Source organism: Tinamus guttatus, unplaced genomic scaffold, assembly GCF_059628265.1.
Source record: "Tinamus guttatus ecotype Peru unplaced genomic scaffold, ASM5962826v1 Tinamus_guttatus_pri_ptg000004l, whole genome shotgun sequence".
In the NCBI taxonomy this organism is placed as follows: domain Eukaryota; kingdom Metazoa; phylum Chordata; class Aves; order Tinamiformes; family Tinamidae; genus Tinamus; species Tinamus guttatus.
Genome location: NW_028288538.1, coordinates 3240300 through 3267002, shown reverse-complemented (window position 1 = coordinate 3267002; position 26703 = coordinate 3240300). Strand labels below are relative to the sequence as shown.

The 26703-nt window shown below is 47.9% G+C and overlaps 2 protein-coding genes across 7 annotated transcripts in view; one reads left to right on the top strand and one right to left on the bottom strand.

Moving 5' to 3' along the window:
- MEF2A (myocyte enhancer factor 2A) overlaps positions 1–5414 on the top strand; it is a 48549-nt gene extending 43135 nt beyond the window's left edge. For all 6 annotated transcript variants that reach the window (XM_010216944.2, XM_010216941.2, XM_010216945.2 and 3 more), the window contains 2 exons: positions 2898–3024; positions 3539–5414. In XM_010216944.2, the coding sequence (XP_010215246.1) occupies positions 2898–3024; positions 3539–3923 (512 nt within the window). In that variant the 3' untranslated portion in view covers positions 3924–5414. The remainder of the gene's footprint in view (positions 1–2897; positions 3025–3538) is intronic.
- Positions 5415–9746: 4332 nt separating this feature from the next.
- Positions 9747–15124, bottom strand: LYSMD4 (LysM domain containing 4). The gene is made up of 2 exons (XM_010216946.2): positions 14821–15124; positions 9747–10733 (listed from the first exon to the last, which is right to left on the bottom strand). The coding sequence occupies exons 1-2, from the start codon at positions 15091–15093 to the stop codon at positions 10104–10106; spliced, it is 903 nt and encodes a 300-aa protein (XP_010215248.2). The 5' UTR covers positions 15094–15124; the 3' UTR covers positions 9747–10103.
- Positions 15125–26703: the final 11579 nt, after the last annotated feature.

The window sequence follows — 26703 nt, the reverse complement described above, 5'->3', positions numbered from 1 at the left end:
TTTTAATGCACACTGAGTTTTGTGAAGCTGGAGAAAAAATGAGGTTTGAAACATTTTAGAATAAAAATTAAGTAGTTGCTGAAACAAAGCAATGTTCTTTTTGAGAGGGCAGGGGTGAACTTATCTTGTTTTATGAGCTGTCAAGTGTTCCTGTGGGTAGTGAAATCTTAGACTTAGCAGTTGGCAGCTGAGATCTTTCCTTCTCTTGACAGAAGGATGGTGGAAAAAAATATAGGAGGGCACAGTATGAAACATTAAAAAAAAAGGGATAGGAAAGGGTTATAGTGTGTGTGTGTGTGTGTGTGTGATTGCTCATTTAGCACCTTTGCTGGTCTAATATCAGTGACCTCATGGTCTTACCCTTGTGCAAAGGTCAGGATAGGTCGAAAAATCGTTGAGGTTTGTAGAAAATGGGTAGAACTTGTGTGAAAGCTTCCGTGCGTTTTAGCATCTTGTTTGATCCTTTTCAAGGAAGGAAGCCATCAAGAATCTATAATTACGACAGATGGATAAGATAAAGTATGCCATCCACTTGCAGTCATTTTCCCAACAAAAAGACTAGATTTTATTAACATTTTGGTCCATTTCATAGCTTTGAATCTCTTTGAAACATAGTCTTTATGACTTGATACAATTATGGGTTTTGTGTTTGTAACCATCCTCCTCCTAAACAAATCAAATCTTTTTGGTCTTTCTTCCCTTGCCTCCTGCTCTATTAACGAGCTCATTAACGGATGCTTCTCCCCTTTCAGCAATTTTATGCACTGGTTTGGCCCCAGAAATGCCCCAAAGAGCTCTTGGTTTGCTTGAGGTTTGTGTTTTGAGAGGAGGGATGGTTTAGGCATCAGTAATAGTAAATATTTATGCTGCAGTAGTACCTAACTAAATTGTTAAACATCATGCAAATATTCACACCCTGAGGGGGGTGAAAGTCTAGAGATGTGAGTGAGGGAGAAGACAGAGTTGCAGTAGCAGTGTGATGGGCAGAGTGAATTGTGCTTGGTGACCTGTTTTGGGCGGGTTGTCCACATTTTTTCAGGGATGTAATGGGCAGATCTGACCCTTAGGTTCACCTAGTCACCTAAATTATATTAGTAGTTTTCTGCCAGTTGTTTTGCAAAGACAGATCTCAAAGGCCTCTCACTGTCCATTAAGGTCACGGCTGTAAAATGGTTCCCAGTCTGTCGAAGGCTCTTTTGTTGCTGTGGCTTTTCCATTCAGCACCAAGGCGCCCGTGTAGACGTTGCTATCCTGCCAGCGGATTCACGGTCGTTTTGGGGAGCGACAACGCAGCGCGCGGCCCGTGCAGCGGCGCCGGTCACGTCAGCAGAGCAGAGCAGAGCAGCTTTTGTAGCCCCTGCCAGCAGCCACCCGCTGGCTGAAGGCCCCAGAGGGAATCGTCCGCTGGCAACGAGGAGGCTGTGATCGCAGCGAGGCCCTGGTGGGAACCCACCCGCCGGGCACAGCTCAGGGCCCAGCACCTCCCCGGCTGCCCTGGGCACTCGGCACCGGCTGCTCCGAATGCAGCACGAGGAGACCCCCACGGACCGGAGGGTGGGATTCATGGGAAAGCATCGTCAGGCTTTTTTTTTTTTTTTTTTAAGGAAAAAAATGGACCTTTTTTTGTCTTGCAAAATGGCTCTGGAGTGATCAGCTTGGGAAACATCCCTTCTGTAGCCATGCGGAAATGCTTAGTGAGAATGTTTCTCAGATTGTCAATTTAAAACAGCATAAACTGAAGAGGAAAATAAACAAACAGGCGCCGTATGCAGCTCGCCCTGCTGGGGAGCTCGGAGCAGCAACCGGGGCCCTGGGCTGGACTTCCATGGGCTGCGACAGGGGCCCGAAAGGTGCCCCGGGAAACGCGTTGGTGGAGGCGGATGGGGAGACTGCTCCAGAAAAGAGCATCTGGAGGGAAATCATCTAATACTGACGGTGGTGTCGTTTCAGGGCAATGCGGCACCACGTAGCTTGTAGAAAACCTACTCGAATAGAATTTTTGGTTCTTCTGTTGGCAGTGTAAAGTAATTCTCCAGCGAGCAGAAATAGTTTTCTGGAAGCTGTATTAGAAAGTAATTAAAAGCAGGGAAGTATTTGCAGCTTTGTTTTAAAACTTGAAAGAAAAGTATAAGTGATAATGATAACGTAGAAGTAACTTCCCATGTGTGAATGGGAAGTGAGAACCAGCTAAGCCCTAGAGCCTCGCCAGAAATAACACCAGTCACTGCCTGTTGATTAGGAATAGGTGCTGATTTTCTAGGATCCTTCTAAATTGTATTGCTAAATATTATTTTTCCTTTTAATGAAGGTGGTTTCTGATCATTTATCTGGTGGTGGAGCTGTCCGCTTGTTCGCGCGGGGGAGCGGGGGGCAGAGGGCTGTCGGGATCCCCCTCGCAGCGACTCGGGGCGGTCCCCGGGTGCTCCCTGCCCGCGGCAGCGTTCGGGGCCGCTGTGGGGACCCAGCGCCCCGGGCTGGGAGCAGGACCCGGCCAGCGCGGCCGCGGCCTCCTGCCCGGCCTGGCCTTTCACTGGGAGCTCAGTCACCGCCAGGCTCTCCGCAAGCGCCACGAGGGAACACCCGTCTGTTCATGGCGTCTTCATCCTTCTCCTGTTTTATTCGAAATCCCCAGACAGGCTCAAATCTTCAGGAAATGGGAACACTGTGCTTGGTATAAGCAATGGTAGATATTGTGCACAGCTATGTGCACAAACTACGGATTTAAAGGAATCCACATAGCAGCAAGTGGGAATCAAAGGCAGAAAATTAGTATGGTAATTGGAGATAGTGTCTATATGCACACTTAAAACATGTATTTACAGATGCAGGTATGTGAATGCACATATGTATAATAAAATGTATTAACTATTTTTGTTGTTTTTTTCCCCCCCACTTAGATTACTCCTTGACTAGTGCAGACCTGTCTGCCTTGCAGGGATTTAACTCTCCGGGAATGCTCTCCTTGGGGCAGGTATCTGCCTGGCAGCAGCACCACCTGGGCCCAGCAGCCCTCAGCTCTCTTGTGTAAGTAGAACTGATGTTACTGCAGTCTCACATCCCGGTGGGAGCTTCTGCCGCTTGGACTAAGCTGAATAAGCTTCACTGGGAAATATTCAACACACAAACACTTTTAATTTTTTTTCTGTTACCCTGTGTACATGACCTTTCCCGTTTGCTCATTATTTGCAGGAGTTTTATCTTTAATATCTTCTTTGTCAGTCAATTCTGTACTTGGGCCAAGAAGTTGCCTCCTTTCAGGTCCCTCTTCTTACAGAGAAGATACCTACATGATTATCCTAAATGTTTGGAGATAAGAAATATTCGTTTGTTTTATAAATACAGTTGAAACCTTTAATTGATCCTTTTTTTTTCAACTTTGTTTCTTTTTTCACTGAAGTAAGTTGCATTTATTTACATACTCATTTTGAGGGTGTGGAACTGGAAGACCAAGTGCTCCTACACGTGGATTGTTGCTTTAGTTTTTTCCCGCTTTCTCCTGTTGTTTTCTTATTTCTTCCCTTGGTTTTCTTTTCCACAGTAGTGGCAGCCAGCTATCTCAGGGTTCAAATTTATCCATTAACACCAACCAAAACATCAACATAAAATCTGAACCAATTTCACCTCCCCGGGACCGTGTAACTCCCTCTGGGTTCCCTCAACAACAACAGCAGCAGCAGCAGCAGCAACAGCAACCGCCGCCCCCGCAGCAGCAGCCGCCGCAGCAGCCGCCGCCGTCCCGGCAGGAACTGGGTCGCTCCCCTGTCGACAGTCTCAGCAGCTCCAGCAGTTCCTACGATGGCAGCGACCGCGAGGACCCCAGGAGCGATTTCCACTCGCCCGTCGTGCTGGGGAGGCCCCCGAACGCGGAGGATCGAGAGAGTCCCTCAGTAAAACGGATGAGGATGGACACATGGGTGACATAAACCTGCAGTGCTGCCTCTTCAGTTTTGTGTTCTCAAAATGAACTGTCCTGACATATCTAAATTTATAAATAAGGACGTGAAATAAGTATATTTATATGTATATACATACATGCATATATATATCTTCACATGCATATATATGTGCTAGTGTGTGTAGCATACACAAAATCATCAGGCACTTATTACAAACTTCTTGTATAGCTGCAGATGTCCCATGGTAAAAATGTAACAGAACAATCCTATAGGTATTGATCTAGTCTGGCACTTACCTGGACTTGTTGTTTTAATAATATAACCTGTTTTGCAAAGAAACGTTGTACCCGTATTATAATCCTACCACACTAGATTGCAGAAACCAAGAGGGCTCGCCTGTAGTAATGTCCCTGTGTGTTTTATTAAAGCTGTATGGTTACTTGTAGTTAAGAAAATAATGCTTTGTAGCAGCAGAGCAGTAGAAAAGCAGGAAGAAGAAAGCAATACTGTACATAAAATGACCTTTATATTACCCAACCTGGCATGGGTCTCTATTGCAGAGGGTGCATGGAGAAGGGCTGATGCTATAAGAAAACACAAAACAAAATCTTGTTTTGCACGTGCAAAAAAAAAAAAGTATTGGGTCAAAGAAGTGATTTTTTTAATAAAAGTGAAAGAGAGACATAGAGAAGTCGCATGAATTATTCAGAAAATATTAGCCTAGAAGATAGAACATTAACAAAATAAAATTAATATATTAAGTTATAATTGGAATATGTTTGACAAATTTCTTTTTACGTTCATACCTTTGAAAAATATAGAAACGGATTTTAGCTCATGTATATTTTATATTAAAGAAAACAATACCCTAATGAATTGAAGACTATATATAAAGTTATATACAGTACTTTTGAACACATTCTGCTATGAATTATTTATATAAGCCAAAGCTGTATGTTGTAGCTTTTTTGTAGAGTATAGTTTTATCTTATTTTGACTTTCTAGTTTTTGCTTTCAAAGATGAAAAGGAAAAACTTGCAGGCGGAACCTTGGGGGAAAAATAAGCCATGAACACTTATATGTAAATTTAAATTTGAGCCAAACTCTTTGTGTATATAGCATCTTAAATATATTATCACCTTTGGTGTAAGTACCTATGTATTGTACGTTCACCAGATTAAAAAGTATATTTTTGTGGATTGACGCCAACTTGAAAAAAGGCGAGGTCCTTATTAAGTAGAGTATTCACTGTTTAATATTTACTATTTTGTTAAATATACTGTACTTTCTTTGGATTTTAATTATTATTAATATTATTATCCAGATTTTTCAGAGGGTGTATAAAGGGGTTTTCCCCCTCACTGGTGGTGAATGTGTGCCGTTAAATTGTAATCTCTGTGCTGTATGGTTAAGCTTCATTATACATTTTATATATATGTATATAAATAGCAAAGTGGCAAAAAAAAAATCTGGTGTTAAGTTCATCCTGCATAAATATTAAAAATCTGTTACAACACATTTTAAGGCATCATTTTGAAACTGCCTCTTTTGAGGAGAGAAAAAAAAAAAGTGGAAAAACTTGACCTGATTTCTCATGATAGGGAGCTAACACATATCAACTGAGCACAAAAGGTTTTTTAAGTGGTAAGTGACTGTGTGAAAAGCTGGGCCCCGCGAGCGCAGGTCCCTGAAAGCAGCAGGGAGGCCGAGGCCGCGTTCCCGCCCGGCTGCTCCGCTCCGCTCTGCCCAGCAGCTCCAGCAGCTCCGCCTGCACTGCGGCCGCGTCGCACGTGTGGGGACAGCGGCCTCGTGTCCCTGCCCCGGCGGCGGGAGAAGCGGCCTCTGAGTCTGCGCAGTCCCCAAACCCGCGCGCAGGGCTGGAACCGCCGTCGTTTGCGTCTGCGTGAGCAAACGTTCCTACCTGGCCCTGGAAACCTCCTGTGGTTTCAGCCCCTTGCTCTGCCGCGTCCTCCTGCCCATGTGAACTATTCCTCACTGAAAAGATACAATTTTTACTGCTGGAAGCCCTGATTTGGGGAAAAAAGAACAAGTTTTTTTTTTTTTAACCCCCAAACAATTTACAATTATCTGCTATTACATTTTTTGCTTGGATTTTTAAACTTTTTAAGTCTGTAATGCAGTCACTCACTTGATGCCCAAAGTAAAGCGGTGGCGATGCCGGCCGGCGCCGCGGGGCCCTGGGGAGAGCAGAGCCCTGCGCCCGCTCGGACGCTCCCTGGCCCCGGCTGCTCCCGGCGCTGGGCCCTGAGCGCTGCTCCGCCGGGACCGGCCGCTGGACAAGAGCCCTGCGGAGGGAAACGGCCTTTCCTTTGGGCTAACGGCACCGCTGTTGCCAAAGGGAATAAATTCACTTACCACTTCAGAAAGCCTTTTAATGCTTTGAAAAGTTATGTGATTTTTTTCATTATTATGCACATCTATGAAGTTTGCTGTACATCCGAGTGGGAGTTCTGCATTCACATTTACTGTCTATTTTCTTGTGTGCCTTATAAGATGGCTTTGCTGACTGTATCACAAGTCTTTATTTCTATGCAGGTTTTTAAACAGTACTACTACTGTTTTCTTAAAGAAAAAAAAAATTAAAGGTTAGCATTTATACTGAAATTGCACCAACCAATCCAAAAGAAAAACTATGAAAAATCAGTTCTTAAGAATTGATACTGAGACTGTTAACGTGTTGCCCCAAACCCTCAAAGAGACTCAACAGACCAAGTCTTTCTGAAGACCTCCCCTGTCAGTGGGAAATATCTCTTGCCATTAAAGGAATTCTGATTTTTAGTAACACACAACTAACTTTGAAACATACTTTTTTAGAAATTGTAAAAGTGTTTTGTACAAAAAGGGACATAGCACAGGTATTTCAACAATGAAAAAACTTTTTTAAAGTAAGTAATACTGGATGAAGTTGCAGGGGGCTCCTGCTCTATTTTGAACCCATTCAAGCCTCAATGACATAAGATTTTCATCTTCTAATGTGACAAATCACCTCTCCATCTCTGAGCTCTCACTGATTGATAGTGTTTAAGAGTATATTTGTAATCAGGGATTCGTCAGAGAAAAATGCTTTAGCCTTTCCTTTTCCTTAAAGGACACTAATGCATCAGAAACGTACAAATTACTGTGCGCACAAGAAATACATAGTAAATAAGGAACATGATGACTCCTAACAATTGATCATGGGAAGAAGTTAAATTAGAATGTGAAAGAAAGACTTAACAAATGTAAACATTTAAATCTTAGTAGAAACTTTCTTCACTTTGCTGTGCAAGAGAACACTGCTTTGCTATATTTAAAATGGCTTTTTTAAAAAGAGATTTATGTATTTGGTAAATGTTTGTAGTCAACAGTTCACAACGAAGCTGTTCACGGTTTAATGATGATAAGCCGTTTGGCGGCACAAGCTGGACTTTGTTGCCATCCTTGAGATGAATCTTTTAAGAAAAAAATAAGTTAATCTCAATTTTTTTCCCTGAATGTGTTGTTTTTTCTTCAATATACAATAAATATTCTAGTGAACTTTTTATCAAATGGTTAAGAAAATGCTAGAGGTTGTTGTAAAATATTTGTATCCTGCATTCACTAAAGTAAAGATACTGGCTTTTACTGTGTACTCCAGCCTCTGTCGTGTTTGCAGAGCAGGATGTGCTTCTCCTCGGCGCGGGCTCGTCCCTCCCTGCCGGGGCCTGTAAGGATATTTAGAGACCGCAGCTACCGGGTGTCTTCTGAAAGCAGGACGGCTTCAGTGCAGCCGAGGGGTTTTCCCAAAGTGCAGCTGCAGCTTCAGGACCAGGCGCCGAGGGAAGGGCCCGAGAGCTGCTCCCAGACACACACACGTGCAGAGGGCAGGTCCCTACCTGCCGCCCCGCCAGGACCCGCCGGCTCCTCCGCAGCGGCCGCCGCTCCTGCTCCTGCTCCAGCCCCGGTGCCGCTCTGGGGCCCCAGTGCTGCGAGGTGGGGCTAGGAATAAGGCAGCAGCCCCCTCCCCCATCCCAGCCCCGCTTCCTGTGGCGGGACAGGGTTCTGGGACACAAACACCCATGTGGGAGACACACAAAAAAAACCACTACAGAGATGTTGCAACGTCTCACGCTTCTAAGGGCAGGGCAAAGAGTTGTAAGCGACAGAGCTTTTTAGAGAAAGAAAGCTACAGAGCAAGGGGGGAGAGAGAGAAAAACAGAGACTAGGGTGGGTAGCACTTGTGTTTTTATTCCATTTAGCTTATAAAAAGGTAGTAACTAACTCCCATAAAACAGAGGGCTACTTTTCCTTCACAGAAGAAAAAAAAAAAAAAAAAAAAAAAAAAAAAAAAAAAAGGTGTGCCCGCACTCCCCCACCCCACCCAGTAGAGTTATTTTTAGGGTTTCTTGTTGCTAAAATTAGGTTCCCCCACCTCCCGCCCCACACACATGCTCTCCTGGATCCCAAGAGCTTCAGGAAGACCAGGTTATTTGTGCAGCACCACGAGGTTCTGCTCACTGGCCCGAGCAGCGCACTGCCCCCTGCCCACCCCCATTCCCATTCTTCATGCGCCCGGAGCCACAGGGATCAGCCTGAGAGCGCCTCATACTGCCACTCCAGGCACCTCGGACACCCGTGTCCGCTTAAGGGGTTCCAGAAGAGCAAACACAAAGCACAAAAACACCCCCTCACCCAGCACCTCTCTGACAGCGGCTCCGCAGAGCAGCACCAGTGCCCTCTAGTGAAGGCTGGTACCTGCCTATTGCAGGGCCACCAGCACCGCTGTGCTCCCTGCCTGCTCACCCTCAAGGCCGCCTGCTTTGGTTTTTGGTTTTTAACGTGCCCTTTTTTAACGAAATGACTTCTCCAGAGGGCACCTGGTTGAATTTTGAGGAAAGATGGCAAGTGGGGTACAAGGGAGCCACTCTGAAGCCAAGATGGGCAGAGAACAACTGCTTTAAACCAACTTTTCTGCCCTCCAGAAAGGAAAAATGGCAGGGCAGTGGGAACAGACCTGAGAGCAGCCACGTCTACATGTAAGTGTTGTAGGAACCGACAGTGTCCTCAAGGGTTACTAGCTAAACTAGCCAGCCAGAGCATCTCTAGGAGGCCACAGGAGAGCAGCTACTGCTGCCTGCCATCCCTGCACACGTTGGACTGGCACCACCTTTGTCGCTCAACTCCCCAGAGCCTCCTTCCCCCTCACTTCTAGCACAGCTGAGCCACCCTGATCTCTCCCAGCCCCTCCAAAGCTTCTTTTTTAATGCAGACACTGAACATGCGCTTCACAAGCCCCAGCCTGTAAGGATTTGCATCTTTCTGTGCCTGCCTAAATAACATGGGGCTTGCCTAGACCTTGTAAATAAGAGCCTCCTTAGCAAGTCCCTCACACCTGAGCTACAAACAAGGAAAGGCAAATCCGTGACTAAAATCCACAGTGCTCAAGATGTGCCCTTATGGATTAAAAACCAAGCAAACAAAAAACACTAACTTTCCCAAGAAGTAAGGCTTTACATACTGCATATTATAGCGCAAAGGCCTAACACTGTCCTCAGTGGATCAGCCTCTGGCAGCCACGCAGCACCTTCCCTGGGGCTGGATTGTGCAGGGCCAAACTGCCTGGAAAAGCGCTCGGTTCAAGGGGGCGCACGCAGGAGACGCACCTAGAAAATGCCTGGACCCACCCTAATAAAAACAGCTTAAACACGCTCAAAAGGCTGAGCCGGTGAGATGATGTCACCTTCCTTTTGTGCCAGTTTAACACCAGCATAGAGCATCTAGTCTCGTGGGCCAGATGCCACCTTTTTAAGGTAAGTATGCCAAAATTGCCATGGGCTACAAAAGATTAAAATGGCAATTCAGACAAGGAAAAACATCCCCATTTTTACTCCATGCAAAAAGTATTTTCTCAAAGTGCACACACCCCTAACTTCCCAATCGTACGAATACTGTAATCTGTAACACAGCAGCAAGGGGTTCAGATTCTTACACCAGACCATTCTTAGGAGTACCTGAAGCAAACAGGAGAATAAACGGCTGCAAAATACTTTCCCTCGACAAGAGTTCCTGAATGTAAAGCTGGCTCTGCCTCGATCTCTCTTTGCGAGCAACAAAGCATCCTTATTCTTCCATAGAGTCACACCACCTCAGGTTCAGTCGAGTTCAGGATTACATCATCTACTTAAAAGAAAGGAGAAAAAAAAAAAAAAAGTCAAATCTCCCATATCGTTATCCCCCCGACTCCACCACAGTCAGAGTCGCTGGTTTGTGGGATTCAGTGCTGGGAGGGGATGCTCTGCTAGGCTTGACTCCCGCTTTTGGAATCTCGTCTGTAACTAAGTTTTGTGGCACTTTCCCTTCTAATCCATCTGCTGAAACATTTGAGGTTAGTGTTGTGCTGGAGTTATGGGCCATGGCCCCAGTCTCCTGTGTTTTAAAATAGGTGATATAAAACACCGGCAGGACAACTCCTACCAGCAGCATAACAAACACCGCGTTCCACCACTGGATGCCGCAGTCGGCACCGCTGCTGCTCCCCCGCTTCCCCGCCTCTGGCAGCGGCCGCTCCGGCACTTCCAGGCGAAACTCCGTGTTGAGCTGGGCCTCGGCCTGCACGACCTCCTCAATGCTCCTGTCAATCCCCTGGAAATAGTCGCTCAGCTCCCTGCTCTCAGCTCCGCTGCCGGCTGCTGCACCGGCCTCGGGGATGTCCACGAGCGTCGGGGCGGCCCGGACGGGCCGCAGCTCCTGGCCCTTTTCTGTTAACAGCCCATGGCTCTTCACGGGGATCTTGATGGACTTCAGCGCGTACAAATCCTGCTCCCTGATGAAGTTGTTGACACGTTTGATATCGGCGACCTGCAGAATCCAAAAGCGGAAGAGCATTATTTTAAGACAACCCTCTCTTTTACTGGTATTGAAATGGGAGCCATTTAAAAAGCTAGGATGCAAACAGCATCCTGAAAATAAATACAAGCCCTTGGCACAAGTGTCTCAGTATTTTGCAGTCAGAGATTTTCCATTAGTTATAGAGATCCCACAGGATCTTGCAGGTCCTCTAATAATCCAATTTATAACCTCCTTCCTGCAGTGCCCTCATCTCTCTCCTACACTGTGTTTCTTGTTAGCCTTGTGTTTCCTTGCTCTTTGCTTTTCTCCTGCTTACTTTCTAAGGTGAGTTAAGGCAAGAAGTCTTTTACAATGGAACCTTTCTAAAATATTTTCCAAACCATAAATGTTCTGCAAGTGTTTCAGGTGACCAGACAACTCCGTATGAGCAAGCAAACCCACAGTGCTTAGCACAGCGTCCCCCTGAAGTCTGTTCTGCTGAAACGCTGCTCCTGGCAGGAGAGTGATCCTGGGACAGAGCAGGGAACTTACTCTGCTCACATTCCCATAGTTGCAACAGGGACAGAAAAGTTAAGTAGAACCCAGACTCGCGCTGTGGTCTGTCCCCTCCGGCACCGGCCCTGCGGGTCTGGGATACACAAGCTCATAAACTGCACAGTAAACCCACGTGCACCGAGAGCCTCAAATTTAAAGAGGGAAGTGCTAATTGAAATTCCTCTGCAGTTGGCAAATACCCCTGCTAACGACATGCTTAAGCCAACAATCCCTGTGGGTCTGGGCTCACCTCTGGCTCTTAGTTGTACCAGCACCACCACACAAGGACCCTACCTGTGAAGGGCACTCCAACATATCCTGGTGAGGCAGAGAGCAATAAAAATAGCAAGAAAGAACAACCTGCAGACAGCACAGACCAGAAAGACAGCTGGCTACAAAGAAAAGAAAGGGAAGAAAATAGTGTCTTTTGTTTAATGTTGAATGGAGAGAAGCCAGCCTATAATGATGCACATCAGTAGCTGCTGAATAAATAAGTACACGAGCTTCTCAGTTGTCCTAAAACCCTGTGTCAAAGGCAGTCAAGGGAACAGTGCTGTCACACGCACAGGGAGCTCCCAGCGCCAAGGAGACATGAAACATCCTTGAAGAAAGAGCTGGAGAATCAAAATGGAGAAAACAGCAGGACTCCAAACCAAGGAGAAAAGCAGCACTAGTAGATTATTGACCTCCTGAATACCACAGAGGAGAGAGAAAGGCCAAGGATTGCACTTCAGGGGAAATGCAGTTTGTATTATTTGCACACTCAAATTTGTGACTACAGATGAAACTAATGAAATTAAAAAGAAAAAAAGCAAACAAATACTTCCTACACAAGTGTGTGTGTGCTATGGGCTGCAACTTCTTTGCTAGCTCAGGAAAAAATGCTGCTTTTAACACATGGCATGAGTTCTGCAGAACGGGACCTACAGCAAGTCCTAGGAGGCTACTCCAGGAGCTCGAACGTCTCCCCTGTCATCGTGGCCAGTGATCACGGGCTGCTCGCAGGCAGCTGAGCTGCCACCTCTCCATGGGCACAGACAGGTGACAAGGACAGACAGCCCGGCCCTGCCACAGCTCTCACGCGCTGGGCCACAAGACCGAAGAGGAGCAGCAGCCCCACATTCCTCGGGCTCCAGAGCTGCAGCTTCCCGTGGATCCCCCAGAGCCCACGTGGACAGTCAGAGAAACATTTATCAAGTCCATCTAACAAGCAGACCCCTGAAAGGCAGCACGGCCACGACACCACCTCCGGGCAGCAAACCACTGCCCAAGGGCAGCCGAATGCCCCGTGTTTACCATGCAAGGCCTGAGAATCCAAAAATGGGAGGCTTGATCACGATGGAAACGTCCCATGGATGGAGCATGTTCTTCCAGACCCTGCTCGGTGCCCCCTGAAGCCCCCAGCAGCTGCATCATCAGAGCCTTATGCCCTGCCTCAGCGTAATGACAAGCACTAAGCTCTACAAAATTATTTAGCTACCAAAGTACAACGTGACCCAAAGTCTCCCGAGGTGGTGCTTCAATTTTTTTTGTTGTTGCTGTTTTGCTTTTCTCCCAGTGACAACAAATTATTGGAACAGAAAATATCCCCTGCAGTGTCTGCAGTCAAACACTGTAATATTGGATGAGGCTCTAGAAACAGTAAGTGCAGCAGTGCTCAGGCAAAAGCAATAAACAGAGCTGATGAGAAGAATGCAAGAGCGAGGTTGCACAAGCTGTTGTGCCTTATTTTTTGTACTCATTTTTGGCTGCAAAGAGCTCCTGTTGTCCCAGCTGACAACAGGCCAAAAAGAGACCGGGATTATAAAATGATCAAAAGTAAAAATCAGACATTAAAATGCCTTGTTAAAGTTATTTGTTGTACTATCTTAGCGGCTCTGCCCAAGTAGGCCCTGATAACTCCAAAACTAATGACAAATTCTCATGATTTCAAAGAGGATCTCATCTGGTTTTGAAGGGGAGATGAGAAGGACAGTGTGCGTACATTTGTTTTAGAAACAACAGAACAAAACAAAGCCATATATATTTGCACCTACATGTCTTCCTCGCTAATGGTTTTCTAGCCCTTCAGGAGCTGCTTAATTGTCCAATTAAAACCAAATACATCAAACTATCAGTGCTGACTTATAAACATCAGTAGTAACTGATGTAACTGACAGCAGGGATTTCTGTACCTCTGTACATCTCCTCAACGCAACTCTGTACCTCATCAGTACAACAAGTCAGCAGGAAGGGAAGGAGGAGAGTTTTTCCTGTAGGAGCAGAAAGGTGACTAGCTGCTCCCTTCCCATCAGAGAGGAACAGTCTGGGGACAGGCAGCACTGAATCCTCCTGAGTTACGCTGATAAACGGCACGGCTGGATTTTCCTCTCTAAAAACAATCAAACAAGTTATTCGGGCTTTTTCTCCAGCCTGTTCATTAAGTAGCTGAGATCCAGCAGAGCTGCCAGGGCTACGCAGTTGCTGGTGCTCAAGGATGAGCACATAGTTCCTACAGAGTCATCTGCTGCAGCTCCAAGTCCACACGCTCTACAGGTGCCAATCAAAGCCTATTCCAGCCCTGCTAGACTTTTTTTTTTTAAAACTCACAAGCATCAGAATCATCAGCTGAACTTAAAAGGCTTAAAAAAAAGGGGGAAGGGAGGGGAAGAACTGTCACAGTTCCTCTAAGTCCTCTTGCTTCAGCTGTGCTGCACAGCTGTGTTATTAAGCAAGACAAATTAGTACTGCAGTTGAGCCAGGACTTCATTTTCACCATCCAGGTCATTGTCCAATGGTTTGCAACACGCATTTTTAACTGCAAAACATGAGGGCATTTCTGCTGTTCAGATTGTGTAATTAAACTTTTTAACTCTTTTTCTATAGGACTTGGCTGTGGTCCAGAAAAACTGTGATTTTTTTTTTTAAACTTTTACTGTTCCACTTGCACAGAAAACTCACCCTGTGTACATACTCATTTCTCCTGCAAATGACTGAACCACATATGTTTTATCAGGATCATAGGCAAAAAAAACCTCACAGGCATAGACAAGACCTGGACTTTGAGATCTCTGCCTCTTAGGTCCACCCCTTTCAAACGCAAACACTGTCTGCAATACGTAAGCTCGTACCTTCAATTTGCTTCAAAAACTGCCTATTCACCGAGAGCGGGAACTTCCTCTCATTTCTGCACTCATTTTCCTATTTTCTACCTTCACTTAAGTAATATGCGAGTAAAAATTATGACTGCCATGCTACATTTAGTCATCCAGACCCAAAAGAAACCAGGTCACACAGGGTGTGGGGTTGACTACGTGTCCCTGAGTTGTTACTTGAGCTCCTTTGCACCCTCTTCCAGCTCAGTTTTAACCAGGTGTTTATTGTTCATGAAATGCACAGGACAAAGACTTTGCAGTATTAGACTATAGTATTAGACTAAACACCAGCAAGCCTTCCTGTAATTTTGGGTACAAAAAGCTCCCATAAAACACTTCCAAAGTAATTAAAGCTAAACAAACAAGCAGGAAAATAGGATTAAGGAGAAAAGCACGAGGAGCCACGCTATCGAGCAGAGAGCACCCACCTTACAGCCGTACTGCAGGGCCAGCTTGTTGAGGCTGTCGTCCTGCGTGATCTCCCGCTCGAGGAGCACCACGTCTCCGACGCTGCCCCGCGCCGCGCTGCTCCGCTGCTGCTCCCTGCCGCGCGGCCGCAGCTCCGTCACGTTCAGCTCTTCCTCAGATGACGACTCCGAGTCCAGGCGGCCGTTCTGGAACACGTACACCTGGCTGCCCGCGTGGTTATGGATGGTGACAGGAGCCTGGAAGGATCTTGTGCGGCTCTCCTTGAGCCTCATCTTTTACAGCAGCACCTGGAACAAAAGAAAAAAAAAAAAAGGGTGTTTCAGTTTTCATTACTGTTGGCGTTTGATTGCTAGCGTGTGAAATATGGGAGAAGAGACAAAAGCAGAGCAGCACATTGGTGTGAAGCACAGCATCCACAGGCCCCCAGTGAGCGGGTGCTACATGGGCACCGAGCCGAGCACAGCACGTCCCAAGCACCCAGTCTCACCCCTCTCTGCACAGGCCGCCCTTCCCCGCGGGACACGTTACTTTTCCGTGCCCTTTTACTGAGCTTTGCCTGCTCACGGACACACGGGGCTGGCCGCGCGCTCCGAGGAGAACTTGAACTTTCCGTAACTTGGCGACCAGGGCGGGCGCACAAGGGCCGTCCGCGAGGGGCCTCGTTGGCCGCGGGGAAACACGCGAGTGAACGGACAAACCCGCGCGGAAGCGGCGCGGGGCCCGCACGGTCCGGACCCGCTCCGGGATCGGCGGCGCCGCGGGGTCTCCTCGCCCCTCCCCACAGCACCTCCCTGAGGGACGCGCGGCCTCCGCGCGGGGCCCTCGCGGCGCCGCCGGCCCCGCCGCTGGGGGGAGCCCCCTCCCTCCGCCCCGTCCCGCTCTCGCTCCGCCGCCCTCGCGGGGCCCCGCGGCCGCCCCGGGAGGCCCCCGGAGCCCCCGGCCCCGTCACCGACCCGCCGCTCCCCGGCCCTCCGCCACACGCAGCAACTCGCACCGCCTCACGCGCCGCTGCCCGCCCATTGGCTGGCGGCGCCGGGAGGCGGTACCTGCGCGCTGCCTGACCAATGGGACGCGGCGCAGGACGGGCCGCGAGGCGGGCGGCGACGCGGAGGGTTTAAAGGGGCCGCGGGCCCGGCCCGGCCGGGTTGTTCACAGGGCCCGGGTGTTGTAAAGGGCTGCAAGACGGAGTCACGGTTTGTATGAGCGATGTATCGGCGCTATAGATAGCCCCTATGTTCTATGATGACTGCTAGATAGTATCTACTCTATATTCTAACTCTATTTAGCAATCATTGATTATATCTATTATATTAGCAACATGTTGATAACATATATTGCCAATACAAATTTTTGTATAATCACTATAACCTTCCATATATTGCTTTTTAAAATACATATATACACATATATAACCTAGACCTAGTATAATTCTAATAGGATATAATAGGCTATAATAGAATATGTAATACTACAGTAACAGCACATTATTATACTATCAATATATTAAGGATATGCATATCACCTGTCCATAGTGTAATCAGAACCAGATGGGACCTATGTTTTAACAAGCTCCTGTGGAAAGCTCCTGGGATGGGGAGGAATGCGTATCCCTGGACACCCGGCTGTGGGAATGAAGCTGCCCGCGGGGTGCAGGGGTGAGAGGTGACCAGGTGCTCCTGTCCTGGCAAGGATTGAGGGCTCCCCAACCACTTCCTTCCCTGTTTATAACCCCCTGTGCCTATGGAGGTTCAAAAGCAACCAGGAATAATAGTGTTTGGTCAAACACACACAGTTACTGCGGGTAACCTGCTCAGACCTGGGAAATAAAACTGCCGAGGTGGATCTGGAAAGGTGGGGAAAAGGCCAGGCTTTGCTGACAGAACTAAACCTGCCTTGGCTCACTTCTCTTTGAATGTCATTTACTACTTACTCTTTCTTTCTGACTTTCAAAATATCAGGAATCACTGGCCCTTGATCCCACAGGACTCCAGAAAATGTAGATGGGAAATAGCTTCATTCTCCCCCGGGAGATCCTTAAGAGTCCTTAAGAAGAGACACTTTTCTCCCAAACTGTTGGGATGAAGCAGCTGCTAGGAAAATCAAACAGAAAAGCTTCAAATAGTTAGACTCAAAATCACTTCCCTTCTCAGGGTCTGTCTACACAAACCGTGAACCTGGAAACAGAAGTATTTGCCTGGAGCCAAATGATGGAATTCCAGCTCCTCGGTGCAGCAGGAGAGGCTGAGCGGGACATCTGCCTGCACTGGGCTCTGGGACGGCCCTGGGTGATGGATCCCTGAGATTCAGACATCCCCAGAGAGACAAATCTGCAGCGCTCTCTGGTACATCCTGACCTCCTTTCAGTCTGCCCCGAAAATTGTGCAGCCTGCATAGGATTTGTATTCCTAACAGAATTAAAAGCCTTGAAAACAAAAGCCCGATTTACAGCCTTTCAAGCCTTCGTTATCAACTTGAAAGACCTGAAGAAAGACCCATTCCAGGTCTTTCTTGCCTTCATAGGCATGTATGATGCCAATTCCCTTCCTGTGTTTTATGGGAAATTAAAGCAGCTCAGGATTTTTTTTTTTAAATGTCACCTCAGAATACCAGTGAAACATAAACTGTCCTTACTTTAAAACATTTTGGGAGGTAATAAGATGCATGGATTTCTGTGTGGCGTTACAGCAACTGTGATGTCTCTGTTACAGGTAATTTACAAATGCTAGGCTTAACTCAGCCAACTTCAGTAAAGTCACCCTGTGTAAAAATCAGTGCAAGCCAAATCTCACTGACTAAAGCTCTCCTTGGTGAATGGAGTGACTAATGTTAAATGGATACAGTGCATCCATTCAACTCAATCATATATAAAGCAACATATAATTTGAGACTTAGATAATGAGGCATGCAGTGCAGGGAAGAGAACTTCAGCTAAATTAATTATAGGCATGTACTTACTTAATTGAGCCAAGGAGGTTACTCCGAGAGAGTGTGCAATAGCACTGAGTTACACCTTGCCTCTTTTAGGAGTCTCTCCTTCTGGAAGCACTTGTCCAGCTCAGCAGATCCCAAACGTGGCTGTGGACACCTCAGCTGGTGTGGACACCTCTGCACCTCCAGCTGACCGTGGGTCAGGATCTCAGGCTGGAACATAACATCCTTAGGAAGAAACGGACAGTGCTGCTCTGCTCAGCATCTGGAAGGAAGCACAGAGCTGGTGTCTGCACTGCTGTGCAGGAGCAGCCCTGGCATGTGGCTCTGCCAGCTCCACACCTCACCTGCAAGGATGTCCTTGGCTTGGAGCAACACATCCTGGACTCACCCAATGCCTTTTTCAAGGGTACACTGATCAGCATCCATCTGGATAGCTGCAAGACATGGTGGCCAGTGGGGTAGAGGTCCTCTTGGGGTGCAACCCTGCATTGAGAGGTGTGATTTGTGAGCCCTCCCTGCAAGGGGGTGAGATGCAAACACCCCACAGCGCACAGCTCCCCTGCAGAGCTGCTCAAGTCGTATATATGAGGTATATATATAATTCATAATAAAACCTCAGCTTCATCACTGACCTGCAATTTAGACACCAGATGACTCCCACCACAAGGGCTACGTTTGCAGCTCTCATGCACACTGGGGCTCTTTAGCTTGAGGCTTTTATCTCGGGAAGCACAAGTGCAGATCCGAGCGGCACTGCCTTCTCCTGGAGGAGATAAGACGTCTTTGCTCAGAGACCTAGTTCTGTGCTTGACTTCTATCACGCAGCACCACTTGGCGAGGCTCCCTGGTTTATGTGATAGCAGAGACTGAATTACTTAGGGAAAAACAGAGACTTTTTCTTTACATAAAAACAAATGACACATTCAAAGTGTTTTTAATTTTGGAGTTTGTGTTTTCTTGGGATTGTGCCAAATCCTGGAGACCATATTCCCCACCCTGTCCTTCTGGAGGAATTTGGCTAAGGAAAGCACCATAAGGCTTGTTCCCTTTCCTTTCCCTTACTCTTAAAATCTTCAGTACTAGCAAAATTCACCTCCACCCCCCCTTTTTTTTTCTTGCAAATGGTGAATTCTGAAGAACAGGAATGTTCCTGGGAAGAAACCCAGGCAGAATCACATTCAGAACAAGTCAAAGATTTCTTGCATAGCTGAAGCATGTGTTTGCAATCCCCAATTGCTGGAGCCCGTGAGGCCTGCCAGCATGTGTTGTTCCCTTCAGATGTTCTCAGACAGCCCTAAGTGGAGTCCAGTGCACTCTGTGCACAATGTTTAGCTAGGGAATTTGTTGATTTACCAGCCTGTTCATGGCCAAAAAGGCTCTCAATGAAGGGAAGGCAAACAGGCAACATACCCTCCCAAGAGCCTTCATTAACGATGGTCAGAGCCATTTGTCTGCAGCCCTCTACGTGCCACAAACCGGCTCCGTTGTGGCCAGTGAGAGCTTGGCTGCTGGTAATAACCTACCACCCTAGGCTTCAGGTAGCATCTAGGACTGACGAACTCCATTAAAAACAACGTGCGCAGCCCCGGTGAAGTCTACTCCCGAAAGAGGAAAGACACAACCTTTCCTGTGAGACCCCTAATGGATGTCTAAAAGGTGATTTTTAACCACTGGGAAGCAGCTTTTCAGTGCTGGGAAGACAGGCAGTAGATGAAGCCTGCTCTCCCTTCTGCCTCAGAGATGCCACTGACTCAAAATAATTCAGCCCTTCTAACAAGTGCCATTTAAATGGTTCAAAACTGGAACCTGGCAGGACCCAGAAGGATGGGCACATCCTTCTTGAGACACTGCCTGGAAAAAACACTGCTTTAGCATATTTGCAAAGAAATCTTTGTCTTTGCATTGTGCAGGAGACCACAGCAATTCCTTGGTCAAGCCAGTGCTGGGCCTGGGCAAAGGACAGGCTGCTGAGAGCATCAGGTGTCTTTCCAATGACCTTCCCATGCAGGCTGAGCCTGCCAAGACTTTCCTCTGTGTTGTCTCCAGTTCATTCCCCTTCCACATGTACCCAGTTGGACTCTGCAATTTCTTGAACATAAGGTGCCACAATGAAGGCCCAGAGATTGCAGGAGAAATGGAAGAACAGAAGGGTCTTTGAATGCCAGATCTTCAACCTTAGTAGCTGAGTGGCTGTGCTTAGCACCGGGGGTCTGGCTCCTTCACACTCCCACAGAAGGTTCTCCCCATCTCCCCTGGCGTGCAGCGATAAAGTAACAAAAGCAGCAGGTTCTGCTGTCTTGTCATGGGGAGCTGGTGGTTGTGCCAGCCCTGCACAGTTCTGCATAATGGAGATGTCCTGGAATCAACATTTGAGACCCTGCCCGAACAGTTTGGTATTAGTGTTAAAAAGAGCATTAAACTGGCTTTTAGAGTATTTTCTACAACAGCGAATATGACTGGACCAGAACACTCAGGACTCAGTTCGGATCCTTGTATCAGACCAGTTTTGTGGAGCTCCTTGCACTACAGAGAGGACAGTCCAGTGTGTCCCCAATGCCTGTTACCCTAGGTTTACCCCAAGGTAAAACCCTACTCGGATTTAGCAAGCAGATCAGCATCTGCCTCCTAGCCTCCCTGTGAGCTTCCCGTGACACTGCTCTCCTTTGACTGCACCAAGAAGAAAGGTGTTGGGCTCACCTGACACCATTTATTCTCCTGGAGACTCTGATGTCCAGGGTATTGGGAAGAGTCCTTGGTCTTAGCCATGCAGCTCTTAGTTTTTAGTGTAGAAGCATCTCAGTCAGAGAAGTAGCCAAAATTTAAGTAGCAAGGCTCTGGGATTTTCCAGCAGGGCTGCTTCCAGAACACGATGCCTCTTTTCCTCTGGGAGACCAGAACTTCAGGACTTTCTAGTGCACCTGGTATTTGCCTGGTCACTTATATCAGTGCTCCTCATCCTCTGTGCATACGTGGCACACGAGTTGTATGGGCCTGAGCTGATGCTGGGAATGGCAAGAAATAAAAACTTCATCAGAAGCCAGCCCAATCACCAGAAATGATGATGGATTAATTGTAATAGGGGATGGGAAACAAAACTACCCTGTGCCTCATGATTAATTAAGAAAAAGGATCAGATAAATGCTGAGATAGGGAAAGCATTTTCCATAACTGAGGCTGTTACTTTAATTGGAAAGTGTTGTTAACACAACTGCCTGACGGAGGCTAGTGCAATAGCACAGCAGGGCTGCTGCACATCTGCAGACAAACAGCCGAGCTGCATCCCCCAGCCTCAATCCGCAAATTTCCGAAGCCAAAAGAACAACTTTAAATTTAAAACTTCTGTTGGAGCTCATGCTTCAATTGGGCTCTGCGCCAGGACATGCAAAGACTCGGGGCATTAAGAGTCTCATGTAGAAGAAAAGACAGTGGGGAGTCATTTCAGCTGGCTAGTTATGTACTGAGCTATAGCAGGATCTGCCTTCATTCACTTTAAACTAACTTGTGGTGAGGAAAATGGGAGAAAAGTGAGATTTTATCACTTGTAATAGTTACACCAAAAGCTAGGGCTAAGCATGGCTCTGGCTGATACAATCCCAGTGTCCTACACAGAGAACAACAAATGGGTGCCAGCTCCAAACTGGCTCTGCCAGTTTTGGTAACTGGGCTGTCCCTGAGAATGCTCCAAATCACTACTTGAGCATCATTAAGGACACTGAAGGAGCTGCTTGGTTGGCTGATGTTTCCTGCTTGCTTTGGACCATACTCTAACAGAACCTTTTAGTCACTGAATAACAAGACAGGTTTGCATCTACCCTTGTTCTTCCAAGAAGCTCTAAGTGCTTTATAAAGCACCAGGCAAGTTGTGCTATAACGGTGTCCTGGCTATTACACAGAGCTTCCCAAGGTGCAAGCAAACAGATTCACCAAGGGCTCTGTTGTGTGATGACACCTCAGCATATCTTCCATTGCACGAAGCAATGCACCCTTCTGTCAATAAAGGCTCAGGAAAGCAGCAAGTGCAAACTGTGAACAGTAACAAAGTGCCACAAATGCTACAAGTGAGAACACCAGGTACCAAAATCTAATGAGTTTTTGATACTGAAACAATGTCTTTTACCATGTGGGCTTTGTCCTTGCTAGTTACTGCTGCAGCTCCCTTTGCACAGGCAGGGCTTAGATGGACAGGCTGAGAATAATCACCAAGAATCTGGGCAATCCTTCACTGGGGCTCTTCACTGCCAGAAGCTGCTTTGGAATATCACAGTCGTTTCCCTAAATATCTGGCAGATTGGACAAAATTAAAGAAATATGGGCCTTGGGCTTCGAGGCATACTGGGAAGTAACTAATCGGCCTTCCAGCTGAGCCTAACACAAGGAAGAACATTGTTAGCAATAAAGGCTGACAAACTGGGGCAATGAAATGGGTACAGGCTTATGGGGAAGCCTCCTCCTGCCCTCTGGATCACGTTCACCATGAGGAGAGGGGACCCAGGTGGTTGTGGGGGGTTTTATCTTATCCCATGGACCTTCTCAGATGATGGAAGGAAAAAACACCATTCCAGACAAGGTGTGCAGGCAGCAGGAAGCGGCTCAGATGCAGAGCTGGCCCCATGGCTGTGGGAGAGCTTGTACAGCCATGCAGCTCGCATGTGGGCAGCCTGTGCAGCAGTGGGGACCGGGGCCAGGCCATGTCTGTAGCTGCTCGCGGGCCTGCAGCCCAGTCCCACCATGCAGACACCAACCTCACAGCCAGGACCTCGCTGGTCCGAAGCCTGGAGTGGGGAGGGTGCTCAACGTGGTCCCACCAGCCGGTCAGGGGGACGGACACCGGCTCCCGGGGGACAGACACTGGCTCCTGGATAATGCTCACAAGGAGACCAGCAACGTGGTCTGCAGACAGGTGAGCATCAACCACACTGCTAGGCCATCCTAGGAACAGAGCACATGGAAGGATGTACAAGGGACAGAAGGAGGAGGGAGAAAGGAACTAGCATGAGGATTAGAGAAGTGACAAGTGAGAAGATGAAAGGTGCAAAGTGCCATCCCCTTAATGCTCCTGGCTGGGACTCCGCCAGCAACAAAACAAGTATCACACAGAACTAGGCGACAGGACCAGGTAACCCTCCCACATTCCTTAATACATCCATAGGCTCAGGCCTGGCTGAAAGCCAAGTACCATCTCCTCACCTTGTTGTTACATGCAATCCAAAGGCTGTTGGGAGATCAGCAGAAGAAAAGGAGCTGCGCTGAATTTGCTAATGGAGAAAAAAAAATCAAAAAAACATAGGCCTCTTGTTAAGAAAGAATAGGAGCTAGTTCTGTTTATTCTGATTCATTTTGTTTGGTTGTCTATGCTACAACACAGGAAACTTTGGGACAATCATTGTAGTAAAGGAAACAGAAAAGCAACAATTTTCTTTGCACAAGCTGATAGTTTAGAGTTCATATAAACATCGTGCCACTCACTGAACTGGTAAAAAAAAAAAACTTGGCTCAGAGGCAGTCACTAAATTGAGGAAGGATTTGTTGATAAACTGCTTCTGGGGAACAATCTCAGAGTAATATGAAAGATAGATGGGAAATGGTGCAGCAGGGAGCTGAGTTTGGAGCTTAGTAATCAGAAAAGAATACTGCATAATCTGCGGGGTTTCTCTGTTTCCCTCCCCATTTTTTTCCCCATTTAGCACCAAGGGAAATAAGTACTTTTGATAGTAAAAACACCTGTGCCTAAAGAGGTGACACGGGGTGCGCTACTGCTGTTCTGTGGAAAAGCAGTTACTGTGCCCTACTGCATCATCCCTGAACTCCTGGGAAGCTCTGCTTCAACTTACTGGAAAAAATTGTAATAAAACTACGAGCTATGGATCTCAAGATTATCAGCATTACCTTGACTCAAAGCATCGACATGTCCCAACTCCTCGCATTTGTGGAAAGAAACAAACTGCAACGGATCCTACTTACCGGAAAGCTGCCTCCACCTGGTAGCCCTTGGGGGAATCACAGGAACTCCTGAGAGGCGGTTGCAGCAGTTCTCCTAAGCGTCACTTCACATGCCCTGGTCAAGACAGGTACCACTGCTTTGCATGGGATGGCTCCTGGGGAAAACATCTGGGAGCAAGTCCCAGAGGACCAGAGCGCTCCTGCAGGAGCTGGCAAGGAGGAGATGGTGCTGTCAAACATGTAGTACCTGGTGAGGTGATGAAATCCAGAGCAGCCCAGTGCAGCTCCTTGGTCCAGGAGATGCACAGGCTTGGGGCTTGTTTCTTTGGAAAGATGTGATGCATTTACAGATGCTCCCAGAAAGGGGCAGCAGAGACCAAATGCATACAATCAACTCCCTCATCAGGGAGAAGTCTAAATGGTGAAATTAGTTTTAATGGCTTTTTCCTTGGCATAGGGAGGCTCCACCACATGTCTGTTCAAATAAAAACAGCAGGACCTGTACAGGCCAAAATGCTTTGGAGTAACATAGTAGTGTCGAGCCACTGTGAGACCTTCACCCTGCCCATGTTTCCAACAGGAATGCTGTGTGGACCGTGAGGGCTGGCTCGGGCCCTGCAATGCCTCAGCGTGGCACTCTGTAACTCCCTATGTGACACATGGTCACGGCAGCAGCAGCACACGCTTCCTCCAGCTCCTTCTGCTGCAAACGAGGGAGGTCCTGGACCATCTTTGCTGTCTTCTCAGGTTCACTCAAACCACAGAAAGGCTTTCTAGAGTTGCTGCCTCAAGGGAAAGACATAGTTTTTAACACTTGAGAAAATCCTCTATGTTTTACTTAATTTAAGCCACTTATCTCATTCCTGCTCCTGCTTTACACCATTCTCTTGCACAACCTGTAACCCACAGCAGGAGGGGGTGCTTCTGATGGCAAGGAAGTCCAGGAGCTCCAGCTGTGGGACACCACCAGTAGGTTTCTACCACAGAGCCAGTCTCGTCCTCAAGGTGTTTCTGGCCTAAGACTTCAAAACAGGAAAGGAACAGGGTGGCAACATGAGTTGAGAGAGCAGCTATCTCCAGCAGAGGAGCTGAGACAGTAATGGCTTTATCAGGAAACCAGCAAGCCCTCCTGATCCCGCTCTCAGCATAGCTCAACACGCAGCAAATCTGGCTGCAGACTACGGCGTTGGCTTCCCCTGAAGCCAGTGGCAACCCTCCCACTGGCTTCAATGGGAGCAGGACTCCCCGCCAGATCTCGTGCTTCCCATTCCTTTGCCGTAGCCATGGGAGCAAGCTTCCCTTCCAAGGCTGTGTCTGCAGCTAGGGCCTTCAGGAGCACAAGTACAGCTCTCCTCGCAACCTGAGAAGTGGCCACGGGAAAGAAAGGACAGCTTTTTAATAGGAATGGGACTGCCCAGCAAACAACCTGCTTAGAGACGCGGGGCTCCCTGCGCTGCAATTGCTTCGTTCGGCTTGCACGTCTGCCTGCAGGGCAAGCACCAGGTTATGTCCATAAGCACCATGCGTATGTCCATGCCTTTCTGCGTTGCTGCTGCTATGGGGGCCTCTGCTTCTCGCTGGTCTGCTGAGCTCTGTACATTCTCCAGAGATGAACCTTTCTTTGCCCACAAGCTCTTGGGCATCCAAATGTCTGGATGTCACTCCCAAGTACTGCCACACTAAGCACGTTGCATCATTACACCAGGGCTCAGAAACAGCAGAAAGCAACTAGGCAAGAGACATGAGGTTGCTGAAGAAGTAAAACAGGGATGTTTTTCTTCAGAGGGTTGAAGGAAGAGATTAAATGTGCTTGAGCCAGTGAGGAAGGGTACTTTGTACAGACTGCAGAGGTGGCCAAGCTTCTGGTGGGTGCAGGGAGTTTTCTGGGACACAAAACAGCTGCCAGCAGAGCAAAGGGGAAGGAGGCCGGGATCACACAGGGAAGGCAAGGCCTCCTTGTCCGCAGGGAAGAGGGAGGACAAGGCAGCTGTTCCTGGCATTACCCTGAGACTACTACAGCCCCAGGGGCCTGGGGAGAGGCCGGAGATGCCGAGGATGTGCAGGCTCACCCGGAGCCTGAGCCGTGCCAAGGGTTGGACCTCACATGCAGAAGTGCCATGGGCTCCTTCAGGGCAGTGTTGCTCCCAAAGCTGCAGATGAAGCCACGGCCTGTGGCACGAGCCAGACGAGCCACGCTGGAGACTCCAGCTCTACCCTAGCCCACAGAAGGATGAAAGGATTAAACACCCAAGCAGGAGCCTTTCACAGGCAAACAAGACGAACCCAGGGAAACCACAACTTTCAAGCAAGTCCAACTGCTTCTCTCCAGCCCTACGGTTGGGGCAGACACCCCAGGCTGTGCGGGCCCGGCCGCCGTCGTGGCTGTGGGAACATGCAGGGCACACAAGTGCAAGGTCCAGCAGCAGCTGCAGGGCTCTGCTAAATGCAGAGGCCCCTCAGAGTGCCTGGCCACTGCCTGGCAGACTCGGCAGCTCCAAGAGAACAACAGATGTGCTACAACACTGCCTCTGGGCACCCCTCTGGAGGCCTGTCACATGAAAGGGACACAAAAGCAGGAGAGGCCAAGTGAGATGCACAGAGGTCAGTTTTGGAGACCCTCTCTGATTACCTCTTGGAGGGATTACTGCGAGGCCAGTGGCCCCTCTCTTCTCATACACTCTGTTGTTTAAACTCTCCTTTTAAAACCTGGCAGTTCTTCCCATCCAAAGTAAACATGCTGCAGTTCTGTCTGTCCAAGGCAGTTACGCAGTTGGAAGGTCGCTCTCCAGGCAAATGGGCCCATTCCTAAAGAGTGTGAAGAGAAACCAGAGATACAACAAAAAGACAAAAAAATACACACAGAAAAGATAACCAGCCTTCATGCATCAGTAACATTTGAGGTACCACTCTTCCTATTGACCTGCCTCCAAATTAAGATGAACAGAAGGTTGCTGAAGTGCACATTGTACAGAGAAGGCCCACCAAGCATTTTCAGCACTGCTCCAAGCACT